The sequence below is a fragment of the Eleutherodactylus coqui genome, chromosome 8 (genome assembly GCF_035609145.1).
Source record: "Eleutherodactylus coqui strain aEleCoq1 chromosome 8, aEleCoq1.hap1, whole genome shotgun sequence".
NCBI classification, from domain to species: domain Eukaryota; kingdom Metazoa; phylum Chordata; class Amphibia; order Anura; family Eleutherodactylidae; genus Eleutherodactylus; species Eleutherodactylus coqui.
Window position 1 is genome coordinate 5,744,644 of NC_089844.1, and position 16,289 is coordinate 5,760,932.

Below are 16,289 nucleotides of genomic sequence, written 5' to 3' on the forward strand. Positions count from 1 at the left end.
TTCCTTCTAGAAACAGCGCCACAGCGGTCCACAGATTGGGTGCGGTACTGCGTTATTCATTTTAAAGGGCCACTCCAGCGCAACTTGCATGACCTCTTCAAATAACAGGGATCCGCTGTCACTACAGTAGAGCCGTCACTATCAGCAAGGCGGCAGCTGCCTGAGACGATCGCCGGTTCACAGCACATGACAAGCGGCAGCAGGACTAAGCATCCGACATAGAAGCAGGACCCCCCACCCGATATAGCAACAAGATCCCCCCTCCTTCCCCCACGGCATAGCAGCATAACCCCCGCCCCCCACCAACAGCATAGCCACAGGACCTCCCCACCCAATATAGCAACGGGACCCCCCACCCCCACGGCATAGCAGCATAACACCCCCCCCCCACCAACGGCACAGCCGCAGGACCCCCCACCTGATATAGCAACGGGAACCCCCACGGCATAGCAGCATAACACCCCCCCCCAACCAACGGCATAGCTGCAGGACCCCCCACCGGATATAGCAACGGGACCCCCCACCCCCACGGCATAGCAGCATAACACCCCCCACCAACGGCATAGCCGCAGGACCCCCCACCTGATAGCAACGGGACCCCCCACCCCCACGGCATAGCAGTATAACACCACCACCCCCCCAACGGCATAGCCGCAGGACCCCCCACCGGATATAGCAACGGGACCCCCCACCCCCACGGCATAGCAGCATAACACACACCCCCACCAACAGCATAGCCGCAGGACCCCCCACCTGATATAGCAGCGTAACCCCCCAGCCGGCTCCGCCTCCTCTTCATTGACCATCACACATAGCTCCATACATTGTGCAGCGGCCATCAAAGCTCAATTTCATTGACATTGGCTGTGTGTCGGATAAATGGGACATCGGACGCCTGAGGGACAGGCCCCCCAGACTCTTCAAACAGCTGCTGAGCCGGAAGAGTCTGTCTGAACACCTGGAAGGGTTGGACAGGACCTGCGGTACAGATGACCAGTCCTCAGGACAGAAGATCAATAGATGATGGCCGTGTGTCAACTGATTTCACCAAGGACCGCACAGGAAGCAGATTGCGCTGCCCATAGAGCAGTGCTCCAGGTTGGTACTGCAGGCGCAGCTCCCACAGCCTTCAATGCACGACCAACACGGGCCACTATGCCACGGTCCTCGCCATCTGCCTCCTGTGCCATACGTGATGGTTTGGGAATCAGTTGATCGGCAGGGCACTCGGCAGACCATCAACAGAAATACTACAAAAAGTCCTGGACAATCCCTTTAACACCCCCCCACCCACCCCCCGCACACACTTCCTGCTGGAAGGATTCATGAGCTGCCTCTTGCCCGTAGCAACCAAAGCAAAAGCTGCACTGTGATTGGTTGCTACGGGCAACAGAGGTAGGTTCATGAATCTCCCTGCAGGCAGCGCTCATAGGTGCACCCAGCCGAGTGCCGCCACAGCGGTAAAAACGGTTTATGACCTTCAACACAGTTATTTCTCTGGATGGTGAAAATAGCGTCAGAATTATCATCTACACAATAAACTGAAAATACCGCGACTGACAGGCGGCGTAGGAGGGGGCCGGGGGTCTCTACTGCTCTAAGAGATGCGTGACGCTCAGCACTGAGGGTCCGACGGACCTCAGACTACTCCGGGGGTCTCTACTGCTAAGAGATGCGTGACGCTCAGCACTGAGGGTCCGACGGACCTCAGACTACTCCGGGGGTCTCTACTGCTCTAAGAGATGCGTGATGCTCAGCACTGAGGGTCCGACGGACCTCAGACTACTCCGGGGGTCTCTACTGCTAAGAGATGCGTGACGCTCAGCACTGAGGGTCCGACGGACCTCAGACTACTCCGGGGGTCTCTACTGCTCTAAGAGATGCGTGACGCTCAGCACTGAGGGTCCGACGGACCTCAGACTACTCCGGGGGTCTCTACTGCTAAGAGATGCGTGACGCTCAGCACTGAGGGTCCGACGGACCTCAGACTACTCCGGGGGTCTCTACTGCTCTAAGAGATGCGTGATGCTCAGCACTGAGGGTCCGACGGACCTCAGACTACTCCGGGGGTCTCTACTGCTAAGAGATGCGTGACGCTCAGCACTGAGGGTCCGACGGACCTCAGACTACTCCGGGGGTCTCTACTGCTCTAAGAGATGTGTGACGCTCAGCACTGAGGGTCCGACGGACCTCAGACTACTCCGGGGGTCTCTACTGCTCTAAGAGATGCGTGACGCTCAGCACTGAGGGTCCGACGGACCTCAGACTACTCCGGGGGTCTCTACTGCTCTAACAGATGCGTGATGCTCAGCACTGAGGGTCCGACGGACCTCAGACTACTCCAGGGGTCTCTACTGCTCTAAGAGATGTGTGACGCTCAGCACTGAGGGTCCGACGGACCTCAGACTACTCCGGGGTCTCTACTGTTCTAAGAGATGCGTGACACTCAGCACTGAGGGTCCGACGGACCCCAGACTACTCCGGGGTCTTTACTGCTCTAAGAGATGTGTGACGCTCAGCACTGAGGGTCCGACGGACCTCAGACTACTCCGGGGTCTCTACTGCTCTAAGAGATGTGTGACGCTCAGCACTGAGGGTCCGACGGACCTCAGACTACTCCGGGGGTCTCTACTGCTCTAACAGATGCGTGATGCTCAGCATCAAGGGTCCGACGGACCTCAGACTACTCCGGAGGTCTCTACTGCTCTAAGAGATGTGCGACGCTCAACATCGAGGGTCCGACGGACCTCAGACTACTCCAGGGGCCTCTACTGCTCTAAGAGATGTGTGACGCTCAGCACTGAGGGTCCGACGGACCTTAGACTACTCCGGGGGTCTCTACTGCTCTAAGAGATGTGTGACGCTCAGCACTGAGCCTCCGACGGACCTTAGACTGTTCCGGGGTCTCTACTGCTCTAAGAGATGTGTGACGTCCAGCATTGAGAGTCCGACAGGTCTGAGACTGTTCCGGGGTCTCTACTGATCTAAGAGATGCGTGACGTCCAGCACTGAGGGTCCGACGGACCTTAGACTGTTCCGGGGTCTCTACTGATCTAAGAGATGCGTGACGTCCAGCACTGAGGGTCCGACGGACCTCAGACTACTCCGGGGGTCTCTACTGCTCTAAGAGATGTGTGACACTCAGCATCGAGGGTCCGACGGACCTCAGACTGCTCCGGGGTCTCTACTGCTCTAAGAGATGGCTCCCCCTTCATATTGTTGTGTGATCAGTGGGGATCTGCCAGTCACGGCTCATGACTCCCCCTTCATATTCTTGTGTGATCAGTGGGGGTCTGCCAATCACGGCTCATGGTTCCCCCTTCATATCCTTGTGTGATCAGTGGGGGTCTGCCAATCACAGCTTATGACTCCCCCTTCATATTCTTGTGTGATCAGTGGGGGTCTGCCAATCATGGCTCATGGCCCCCCCTTCATACCCTTGTGTGATCAGTGGGGGTCTGCCAATCACAGCTTACGGCTTCCCCTTCATATCCATGTGTGATCAGTGGGGGTCTGCCAATCACGACTGATGGCTCCCCCTTCATATCCTTGTGTGATCAGTGGGGGTCTGCCAATCACGGCTCATTACTCCCCCTTCATATCCTTGTGTGATCAGTGGGGGTATGCCAATCATGGCTCATGGCTCCACCTTCATATCGTTGGGTGATCAGTGGGGGTCTGCCAATCACGATTGATGGCTCCCCCTTCATACCCTTGTGTGATCAGTGGGGGTCTGCCAATCGCAGCTTACGGCTTCCCCTTCATATCCATGTGTGATCAGTGGGGGTCTGCCAATCACGACTGATGGCTCCCCCTTCATATCCTTGTGTGATCAGTGGGGTTCTGCCAATCATGGCTCATGGCTCCACCTTCATATCCTTGTGTGATCAGTGGGGGGTCTGCCAATCACAGCTCATGGTTCCCCCTTCATATCCTTGTGTGATCAGTGGGGGTATGCCAATCATGGCTTATGGCTCCACCTTCATATCCTTGTGTGATCAGTGGGGGTCTGCCAATCACATCGGTCACCCGCCATTGAAGAGTTGTACTATGGTGCACAGATACATTGTTTCAGGTGTTAATTCGCTGCTACATAAGCAGTTTTCTATCCTTCTATTCCCGCAGCAGAAGAGCTGAACCCTTAAGAAGATTTACATGCAGCCACGTCTGAGCATTTTGCATCCGTCTGCAGCGGCACTGCCGGAGCACTTGGCGCCAGCAGCTGCAGCGCTTGTTGTTTCAGCCCGTTACCAGCACCCGGGATAAAATATGTCGCTTGCTTTTCCATTATTACCAGTGAGCCAGCTATTTGGGAGCTCTACGGGGCGCACCGGCGGCATCTGCTGGCTCAGCGCTTGTATCTTGTGCTCGGGGTCTTGGCTGCAGGACCATGGACAGCAAATCACCCTCAGCAGTGCCTCTGCGGCCGGTTGAGGGGACGGCAGAGGTTTCTAAACATGTCGTAGCTTAAAACGCGCCCCCACTGGAGAACTGCTGCCCGCATAGCTCACTGCCTAGCAGCCCCCCAGGCGGGGGACGCGCTCCTTAAATATTGCTGCTCAGCTGTACAGAAATAGCCGGCTGGTTTAATTGGGTCTTCTATTGAGCCTTTCACACCCGGCGTAGCCCGGGGCACGTCAGCTGAGCTACTAATGAGAGGATGGAGGGAGGTGCAGGAAATAGGCTAGTCGTCTCCTGATGCACTGATGCTCGGCTTGGCATTACAATAGCCACAGATTTCTAATGGGGTCTAAAACATTTTAGAGGAGGGGAAAACAAAATGTTCAATCAGAATCCTAGATTCCCCCTGTGTTGCTGGGAGCATCCGTCACCACAATGACTGAAAGTGGTAAAATGCAGAGCAATGTGGTGACTCCACAGGGCCACGTGAGGCTGGACTAATGGGGAGACGCTGCAAACTGTTAGATTGTGGCTCTATTGTCATCTGAATTGTGTGCCCTGTATACACTTACAAGGATACTGCAGCACAGCTTTTGTAGGGGGGAGGGGGGCTGCTTGTTTCAAGTGAATGTACCGCTGATTCCCGATAACTGAATGTATCAAGGATTCAGTCGCTGAGAAGAAAGCAAAAGAAAAGTCCAAGATGCTATTGGATGCTTACAGGATGAAAATGGGGAATTGGTTAAGAATGATGGTGAGAAGGCTGAACTTTAAATTCCTATTTTGTATCTGTTTTCTCCCAGAAAGTAGATGTAACATCAGCTGATCTTCCCTGTGCTATTGGAGGAATAAAAGAATGCAGGCTATCTATAAGCAGAGAGATGGTGAGGGAACACTTCGCTAACTTACATGAATTCGAGATAACGAGATCCAACAACTAATCGATAAGAAAAGGAAAGCCTTTCAAATATGGCAAAGAGCCACTAACCATGCTGCTAAGAAAAAAGATGTACACTAGTGCGAAATCTGAGGTCCAAAGAACCCAAGAACATCTGGTGGACAAGAAAGCTCAAGAAATCCAACATGATGTCCACCTTTAAATCCACAAAGGTCATCTATGGCCCAACAAATCATGGCATACACCCTCTACATTCATCAGATGGAACCAAGCTTCTAAAGGGCAAAAAATCAATTGCACTACGTTGGAAAGAGCACTAAAATAATCCCCTCAACTGCAGCTCTAATGTGGCTGAAGAGGCAAGTCAGGGAAGAGCTTGCAGCATTGCCTAGCTTGGAGGAACTCAGAAAAGCCATCAGACAATTAAAACATAACGCCAGCGGACCTGATGGGATCCCTGATGAAATCTTTAAAGAGGGTGGACCAGAGCTGACACAACTCCACCAGCTGATGAAAAAGTGTGGGAGACCAAGAAAATCCCGGCAGACTTTAGGGACGCCACTATCATCACCCTTTTCAAAAAGGGGGAAAGAACAGACTGTGGAAACTATCGAGGTATCCACCTTCTAACCGCCGCTGGGAAAATCCTTGCAAGAATTCTTGAAAACCGTCTTCTACTCATTTCAGAAGACATCCTCCCGGAATCCCAGAATGGCTTTGGGCCTTCCAGAGGATATGATCTTCACGGCACAACAGCTCGAAGGGAAATGCAAGGAACAAAACCAACCACTGTACATGGCTTTCATTGACCTCGCAAAAGGCTTTTGACACAGTGAACCGCAATGCTTTGGGCCATCCTCCAAAAAATCGGTTGCCTTAATAAATTCATGATCATCATGCGGCTCCTCCATGATGGCAATGGTTTGGGACAGCAATGGCTCCTAAATTGACTCATTTAAGGTTGAGGTATGAGTCAAACAAGTTTGTGTTATTGCCCCAACTTTATTTTCCACCTTGCTGATAGGAAGCTTCCCATCGGCGTGGAAATCATCTATTGGACAGAGGGCAAAATATTTAACCTTAAAAGACTTACAGCCAAAACCAAGGTCACCACAACGTCTGCTACAGAGCTCCAATATGCCGATGATGACGCAGTCTGTGCTCATTTAGGAGACCTACAAGCCACTTTCAGGCTGGGTTCACACGGGGTGGTTTTGCCGCGGAAATTCCGTGCAGAATTTCACTGTGGCAAAAGCGCATGCAGCTGCTAATCCCGGGATTAGCCAGCCATGTGGACGAGATTTCTCAGAAATCTCGTCCACACGGGACGGAAAATCCGCTGAGGCTAAGCCGGCATTTGCCGGCCACAGCATGTTCATTTTATTTTCCCCGCTGCGATCACGCTCTCCTCTATGTGAGCGCCGTCCGCAGCGGAAGAGTGAGTGGCAGGGCAGCTTCAAAATCGCCGCGGGTTTTGAAGCAGCGGTTCTCTTGGCGAAAATTTTGCGATTTTTCGCTGCGGCCAAACCGCGAGATTTCCGTTGGGAATCCGCCCCGTGGGAACCCAGCCTAAACATCTTTGCAGAAGCACACGAAAAGTTTGGCCTCTCACTGAACATTGAGAAAACCAAAGCGCTCCTCCATTAGCAGCACCAACTAATCCTTCTGCAATGCCGGAAATACAGCTTCATGGTGTAGCGTTGGGAAGTGTTGACCATTTCTGCTATCTTGGCAGCCACCCCTCCACAATACCCAACATCGATGCCGAAATACTACACTGTCCGGGCTCTGCAAGCGCAGATGGTTTCTGAATGAAGCAGAGGGTGTTTGAGGACCAGGACAGTAGTAGGGATACCAAGACGCTTGTTTATAAACCTACTGCCCTTCCAACCCTGTTATATGTGGAACGCGGACTGTCTGCAGACGTCACTCTTAACTTCTGGGACGATTCCATCAGCGTTGCATTCGAAAAATCCTGTAAACCTCTTGGGAAGGCCGGCGGACAAATGTAAGCATTGTGAAGAAGCAAAGACCAGCATTGAAGTGATGATCCTTCACTAAAGCCTAAAATTCAACTGCTTAGATGCTTGCGGGCTGAAGACTGGATGACTCCACCACTGCAGACAGCGGGAAAGACGCAGCAGGGCGTCCCGCAATCCTCGTGCTCCCCAGCGGCAGGTAGAGACGCCACACGAAAATAATAGTAGTAACCATCGTTATTTATATGGCGCCAACATATTCCGAAGCGCTTACAAGACGGGGAACAGATACAAAATCTGTAGTAATCAGCTGATGAGACCGTAGGGGTGCGGGGCTCCAACGAGCTTACATACTAAAGGTAATGGGGGGGTACAGAAGGTAAAGGGGTGGGACGGCGGGACGGAGATGCACGTGGGACGGCGGGCCGGAGATGCGCGCGGTACGGCAGGGTGGAGAGTGTGAGATGATCATACAGTTTCTCATTGTGGAGACCACCAAGTTGCCACAGAGAAATCTAGATGCCATGCAAAGCTCTCTGGGAAAAAGTTATGGAAAATACCTCTGTGGTGCCCCCTATTGGAAAGTAGAGTAAACTGCAAATTGGCCTTGTAACATGACTAAGGATATAAGCCAAACCAGGTTCCTCCATAAGGTAAGAGACCGCCATGTACAAATGCCAGCTAAGCGGATCCAGAGAAATAGGCAATGGTCGGACCATAACGAGACCCCAGCGCTCCGGCGGATGACCAGAACCTTAGAGCCGCCCCATGGTTTCCTGCTTCCCTTTATCCCCGGAACGCTGCATGATGGACGGGCAATCCACACGACCACACCCAACGCATGGGCAAGAGACATGTCCTCTACCCGTGGCCACAGCTAGCACCAGCTGAACTAGGGAGTGCAGGCGCAGCCCGGTGACTAGCGGCCTGAAGGCTGAGTTCACAGCGATGTCCGTCTCCGCTGGGAAAAAAGGGCATCCGAACCCTCCAACAAATCTGTCCTGCGCCACCGCAAGACAGCGCCAGGTGATGCCAGGACTGTCATTGGGTCCATTAAGCTTCCGCACTAAAGCTGCACAAGTTCATCTGGAACTCCAAGGTGTGTCGGTAGTGGAGGTTCACAGCAGCAGTAACACACATAGTCGGTGACAACCTCTAGTGGCTGCCAGTGACCACAGGAGTTGTCAGACCTGCGCTCTAGAGACCCTGAAGGGCATAAAGATCTGCATCCTTCCTAAACACTACCAAGGCAGCTCATGAATCAGGAGGCGCAGGATGAGCATGTGAACAGGGGAGTGCTAACTGCATCGAAGGGGGAAGGCCCCCTACTTAAAATGACTTCACAACTTCCTGGTTGCTGCGGACCAGGACATGTGACTGCAGCAAACCAATCACTGGCTATAGAAGGTACCTGATGTGCCTAGTGTTTGGCTACAGAAGTCACATGTTCTGATCACCAGAAACCAGGAACACTGTGCAGAAATTTTAAGTATTGGGGAAAGCAGCTGTAAGTCGTCTCATCAGTAAGAGCTGTGGTCTTATTGCAGCACGTTTTGCTTTTTTAACTATCTGCTATACGGTTCTAGCTGAAATCGCCGGATGCTCTGGTACCGGTGTTTACCTGGTGCTCGAAGGGAAGATGTTATGAAGTCATGGTTACTTCAGAGGAACCAAGGCATAAAATTTGCATACACAGAGGAGCGTTAGATTCTCCTCAGGCTGCATGTACCCATGTCCCTCTGCAGAATGTGCCGCCCCGTCCCCTCTACTCACTTTATACCCTTAAAAGGTAATGCCCCTTTTATTCCAATTTACACCCAGACTGGAGGTTGCAGCCCCTTCTAAGCCTTAAGGCCTCCTTCACACAGGCGACAAAGTCACGCAATTTTGTCGTGTTGCTACAATGCTGCAAATCCCATGTATGAGAAGCCCATGCTTTCCTACGGGTTCCTTCACACATGCGATTTTTTATAACATGCGACATCCCGACACAAAAACCTTGCGGGTCCGGAGATATGCCCACGACTCATGAGGCTTTGTAGCAGAGGTTTGCCTATGAAGCCTTCCTCTCTGTTGCATCACATGTGCGGTGCAACATTGACAGTTAGGCTGGGTTCCCACGGGCGAAGTAAAAACGGCAAATCCGCCCTGTGTGAACCCAGCCTAAGAAATCTGACTGCCAAAGCCCTAATGTAAGCCGTAGCTGCAGGGAAAAACAAACAAACAAACAAACAAAAAAACCCTACATGCCCTCTCAGGCGCTGTCAGCCAGCATGCATCGTCTCCTCGGGTCCCCAACACTATTCTGCTTCATGTCCTCTGGCAGGAAGTTGAAAATTCCAGCCTCCTGGAAGTGATGGCTGTAATTGGTTGACGCTTAGCCAATCGGAGCAAGCACTCGATAAACCAACCACAGCCATTTATTGAGCACTGGCTCTGATTGGCTAAGCATCGGCCAATCGCAGTCAGTGCTTCCAGGAGGCAAAGATTTTCAATCTCCAGCCAGTGGAGATAAAGAAGAACTAGCGCCGGGGACCAGGAAGAAGCTGCAGCGAAGACCACGGACAGAGTAGATTCTCCCCAGTATATACACATAGAGGTGAGGTAGATTCTCCTCAGTATATACACATAGAGGTGAGGTAGATTCTCCTCAGTATATACACACAGAGGGGAGGTAGATTCTCCTCAGTATATACACATAGAGGTGAGGTAGATTCTCCTCAGTATATACACATAGAGGCGAGGTAGATTCTCCTCAGTATATACACATAGAGGCGAGGTAGATTCTCCTCAGTATATACACATAGAGGTGAGGTAGATTCTCCTCAGTATATGCACATAGAGGTGAGGTAGATTCTCCTCAGTATATACACATAGAGGTGAGGTAGATTCTCCTCAGTATATACACACAGAGGGGAGGTAGATTCTCCTCAGTATATACACATAGAGGTGAGGTAGATTCTCCTCAGTATATACACATAGAGGCGAGGTAGATTCTCCTCAGTATATACACATAGAGGCGAGGTAGATTCTCCTCAGTATATACACATAGAGGTGAGGTAGATTCTCCTCAGTATATACACATAGAGGTGAGGTAGATTCTCCTCAGTATATACACATAGAGGTGAGGTAGATTCTCCTCAGTAAATACACATAGAGGTGAAGTAGATTCTCCTCAGTATATACACATAGAGGCGAGGTAGATTCTCCTCAGTATATACACATAGAGGTGAGGTAGATTCTCCTCAGTATATACACATAGAGGTGAGGTAGATTCTCCTCAGTATATACACATAGAGGTGAGGTAGATTCTCCTCAGTATATACACATAGAGGTGAGGTAGATTCTCCTCAGTATATACACATAGAGGTGAGGTAGATTCTCCTCAGTATATACACATAGAGGGGAGGTAGATTCTTCTCAGTATATACACATAGAGGTGAGGTAGATTCTCCTCAGTATATACACATAGAGGTGAGGTAGATTCTCCTCAGTATATACACATGGAGGTTAGGTAGATTCTCCTCAGTATATACACATAGAGGTGAGGTAGATTCTCCTCAGTATATACACATAGAGGTGAGGTAGATTCTCCTCAGTATATACACATAGAGGGGAGGTAGATTCTTCTCAGTATATACACATAGAGGTGAGGTAGATTCTCCTCAGTATATACACATAGAGGTGAGGTAGATTCTCCTCAGTATATACACATAGAGGTGAGGTAGATTCTCCTCAGTATATACACATAGAGGGGTGGTAGATTCTCCTCAGTATATACACATAGAGGTGAGGTAGATTCTCCTCAGTATATACACATAGAGGTGAGGTAGATTCTCCTCAGTATATACACATAGAGGTGAGGTAGATTCTCCTCAGTATATACACATAGAGGTGAGGTAGATTCTCCTCAGTATATACACATAGAGGGGAGGTAGATTCTTCTCAGTATATACACATAGAGGTGAGGTAGATTCTCCTCAGTATATACACATAGAGGTGAGGTAGATTCTCCTCAGTATATACACATAGAGGTGAGGTAGATTCTCCTCAGTATATACACATAGAGGGGTGGTAGATTCTCCTCAGTATATACACATAGAGGGGTGGTAGATTCTCCTCAGTATATACACATAGAGGTGAAGTAGATTCTCCTCAGTATATACACACAGAGGTGAGGTAGATTCTCCTCAGTATATACACATGGAGGTTAGGTGGATTCTCCTTAGTGTATACACATAGAGGTGAGGTAGATTCTCCTCAGTATATACACATATAGGTGGGGTAGATTCTCCTCAGTATATACACATAGAGGTGAGGTAGATTCTCCTCAGTATATACACATCGAGGCGAGGTAGATTCTCCTCAGTATATACACACATAGAGGCGAGGTAGATTCTCCTCAGTATATACACATAGAGGTGAGGTAGATTCTCCTCAGTATATACACAGAGGGGAGGTAGATTCTCCTCAGTATATACACAGAGGTGAGGTAGATTCTCCTCAGTATATACACATAGAGGTGAGGTGGATTCTCCTCAGTATATACACAGAGAGGTGAGGTAGATTCTTCTCAGTATATACACAGAGAGGGGAGGTAGATTCTCCTCAGTATATACACATAGAGGGGAGGTAGATGTTCCTCAGTATATACACATAGAGGTGAGGTGGATTCTCCTCAGTATATACACAGAGAGGGGAGGTAGATTCTCCTCAGTATATACACATAGAGGTGAGGTAGATTCTCCTCAGTATATACACATAGAGGTGAGGTAGATTCTCCTCAGTATATACACATAGAGGTGAGGTAGATTCTCCTCAGTATATACACATAGAGGGGAGGTAGATTCTCCTCAGTATATACACATAGAGGTGAGGTAGATTCTCCTCAGTATATACACATAGACGTGAGGTAGATTCTCCTCAGTATATACATATAGAGGTGAGGTAGGTTCTCCTCAGTATATACACATAGAGGGGAGGTATAGGGTGATTTACACATTGTATACATTGGGCTGTGCTTCTATAGTAATCCTATGGAAAGCCTTCATTGCGCTACCTGCGTGTGGATTACCGCTGTGGGTAGCACGCCCGTGGACAGGATGCCTTCAGCCGGCTCATGAGGTGAGCCAACCAAGACAAGAAAAGAGTTTGCTTCAAAAGGCAAGATGGCAGTAAAAAACGTGTCTTCTTGGAATACAAGACAATGTGTGTATCTTACATGAGTGAAGAGTTGGCCTCTGGTCTCATCCAGCTCTTCGTTAGGAGTCCATGACTTGGCAAAGCTCAAGAAGTCCCATTTCTCCTTGTCGTCTTCTTCAGCCTGGATCTTCTCCTTCTTGCCGTTTAGCGTGCTGCCGGTGACCTTCGCCTGGAGACACAAGTGACATCTCAATTAGCCAGCCGCATGCAGATCTACCCCCGGGGGCATCGGCCGGGACCCCTTTATCACCGCTGGGTGGCGTCGGCAAGAGGCACACCGGACAGCGGGCTTCCTATAAAACCATCATAAGCAGGCGTGATATAAACCGTGAGCTCAGAGTCGGCGTACCACGCTGAGGACTAGGTTAGCGCCATATAGAGAGCTGGGACCAAGCGCCTTGGATCTGAATGTATGTGCGGACCTGGAGCGACCAGCAGCGGCATCTGGAGTCATCGCTGGACTACCAATATCTACTTAAACCCAGGAAGACACTCCAAGCAGCGCCTATGATGGAGATACACGCAGCGTCATGCGCGCCCATGCGATTGTGTCGATTATCAAAGCCGTGCGGCGGAAGATCCCATTGCAGATAAACTAATAATAAGGAGGTCCAAAAATAAAGAAAAGGCAACGGGTAACACAAAAATGCCTCCTTTCCTCTTACACATCCCACCCGCAGGACCCCCGAAACCCCAGCAGCATCTCAGGTGAGGAACGAGTGGAGCCCCTCCACTGATTGCTGACATTGCCTGTAGAAGGGATGCGATATGTAGCGCCCCCAGACTACGGTACGCAGGCCCCGCTGCAGCTGGAGCGCCGCTCAGACTACTGACTCCATTGTCCGTCTCTGCTTAAAAGAGTCATGCAAGAATGAAAAAAAAAAGAAGACGGCTTTCTTCCAAAAACAGCGCCAAAACTGTCTGCAGGTCGTCTGTGGAATAGCAGCTCATTCACTTTGATAGAACTGATCGTCAATACCAGTCAAATCCTGTGGACAGGTGTGGCGCTATTGTCATAGAAAAGCAGCATTGCTTTTCACATACAACCTGTTTAATGACTGAGCAGCAGACCGCTACAGACTTACCAAAATGAAGCACAGCTAGAATAAGGGATTGATGTTATTGCTGGGGTCGGGCATTATACAGCAACGAGGTGAATAATGCTGTGAAAAGCCCCACGTCCATCCAGCCCCGCCTGTTACCCCCCAATGTTGACCCAGAGGAAGGAAAACCCCAATAAGGTGGATGACAATTTTCCTAAATTAAGAGAAAAACTCCCCCCCCCCCCCCCCGACTCCGGTCTGGTAATCATTATAATCCCTAGATCGCCGAGCCTCCTGACTAACCAGTGATATGACATGTAATACCGTAACACTCAAGAAAGACGGACAGAACCTCTTATCAAGTGAAAGAATGTATCAAGTGGGGACCACAAGGCTCTGTCCTGGGCCCAGTGTTGGTCAACATTGTTATCAATGATCTGGAGGAGGGAATTGTGGGAAACTGATCAAATTTGCCGACGACACAAAGCTAGGAGGGATAGCTAACACTAGGGAAGAGAGAGAGGATTCAAAAAGATCCAGAAAAGCTTGTACAGTGGTCGGCGACTAACAGAATGGTATTTAACAAGGAGAAATGCAAAGTCCTACATCTGGGCAAGAAAAATGAAGAAAGCACATACAGAATGGGAGGAATTGGGCTAAGCAGCAGCACATGTGAAAAAGACTTGGGTATACTAATAGATCATAGACTGAACATGAGTCAACAATGTGATGCAGCAGCCAAAAAGGCAAACACAATTCTGGGATGTATTAAGAGAAGCATAGAGTCTAGATCACGTGAGGTCATTATCCCCTCCCCCTACTCTTCCTTAGTCAGACCTCATCTGAAATACTGGGTCCAGTTCTGGGCATCCCACTTTATAAAAGACATAGACAAACTGGAGCAAGTTCAGAGAAGAGTTACCAAGATGGTGAGCGGTCTGCAAATCATGTCCTATGAGGAACGGGTAAAGGATCTGGGAATGTTTAGCAGAAGAGAAGGCTGAGAGGAGACTTAATAGCTGTCTACAAATATCTGAAGGGCTGTCACAGTGCAGAGGGATCAGCCCTATTCTCATCTGCACAAGGAAAGACTAGAAGCAATGGGATGAAACTGAAAGGGAGGTGACACAGATTAGATATTAGACAGTGAGGGGATCAATGAGTGGAACAGGTTACCACGGGAGGTGGGGAGTTCTCCTTCAATGGAAGTCTTCAGAGGCCGGACAGACATCTGTCTGGGATGATTTAGTGATCCTGCATTGATTCTTATACTCATATCACCATCACCGCATCCTCAGGAGACATTCCATAGTCTCACTGTTCTTACAGTAAAGAATCTAGGAAGAAGTGTGGAGATTACGGAAAGATTACAATGGACAAATCACGCCGATCGCACCTCCACCAGCCCCCCCCCCCCCCCACCCCATCCTGCCGGTTCTCATATTCCAGGACTCTCCAGTGACGAGTGTCGAGGCAGCTACAAATCGCAAGTATCTGAAGTCGACGGGTTCCTTAGAAGCAGAAACCAAAAATGGGAACAACAATAAGTACATGTACCATCAGAGGTCTACACACCTATCATCAGTACTAATAATGCAAGGCTCTTGGTATAGCATATGATCAAATTCCATTGTCCTATCTACCAACATCCAGGTGACCGCGCTCAGATGGGTCCTAACGCTGATACCAGGTGAATCTCAACCTGGGAAAGTTGGGAACCTACCTCTCAGAATGCTCCTCCCTTGGGACTAAGCCTACAAATAAACCAGGGAGGTAGGATACCACTCATGGTCCAGTAGGAGGGACAGAAGGTAAACGGGCGGCAGGTCTGCACGACCAGGTGAAGGCAGCCAAAACTTCACAATATTTGTACAAAAAAAGATGAAATAGCTCAGCACTACCCAATAGAAATATATAGGTGCACGTTAAAGCATGGCTGCCTTCACCTGGTCGTGCACAACTGCCGCCCATTTACCTTCTCTTCCTCCTACTGGACCATATGAATGGTATCCTACCTTCCCTGGTTTATTTGTAGGCTTAGTCCAAAAAGAGAAGCATACTGACAGGTAGGAACCCAACTTTCCTAGGTGAGGCTGTACTTGTCATGGAGGCCGGGGGGAGGCTGTGCTTGTCATGGAGGCCGGGGGGAGGCTGTGCTCGTCATGGAGGCCGGGGGGAGGCTGTGCTCGTCATGGAGGCCGGAGGGAGGCTGTGCTCGTCATGGAGGTCGGGGGGGAGGCTGTGCTTGTCATGGAGGGAGGCTGTGCTTGTCAAGGAGGGAGGCTGTGCTTGTCATGGAGGACGGGGGGAGACCTTCCCCCGCGCTGCGACCGCCCTCCCCCCCCCCCTCGCTGCGGCCGCCCTCCCCCCCCTCGCTGCGGCCGCCCTTCCCCCCCTCGCTGCGGCCGCCCTTCCCCCCGCGCTGCGGCCGCCCTTCCCCTCGCGCTGCGGCCGCTCTTCCCCATCACACAGGCTTGGATCCCCTCTACCAATCAGCGATCAGTATGACAGTAACCAATCAGCAAACAGAAGTTCCTGGACAGATTAGGACGCAGTCTGTGACGAAAAGGGAGAAACAGGGTTTCTCCGACAGACAACCCTCTGAAATGTCTCCTTAGGAGTACAGAAACGGGAGTGTTAAAGTTTAGTATATTAGGATACCTCATTAGTAAAAAAAAAGACAGTCATCACTACTGCACTTGACCTCCGCTGGAGAAGGTCCACTTCATTTTTTTACACCATATCTACTATTGTGGCGGGTCTCTT

General features: G+C 50.3%; 1 protein-coding gene across 4 annotated transcripts in view; it reads right to left on the reverse strand.

Moving 5' to 3' along the window:
* The window catches only part of ZRANB3 (zinc finger RANBP2-type containing 3), a 304,617-nt gene that overhangs the window by 109,656 nt on the left and 178,672 nt on the right, over positions 1-16,289 (reverse strand). For all 4 annotated transcript variants that reach the window (XM_066575145.1, XM_066575143.1, XM_066575144.1 and 1 more), the window contains one exon: positions 12,500-12,649. In XM_066575145.1, coding sequence (XP_066431242.1) covers positions 12,500-12,649 — 150 coding nt within the window. The remainder of the gene's footprint in view (positions 1-12,499; positions 12,650-16,289) is intronic.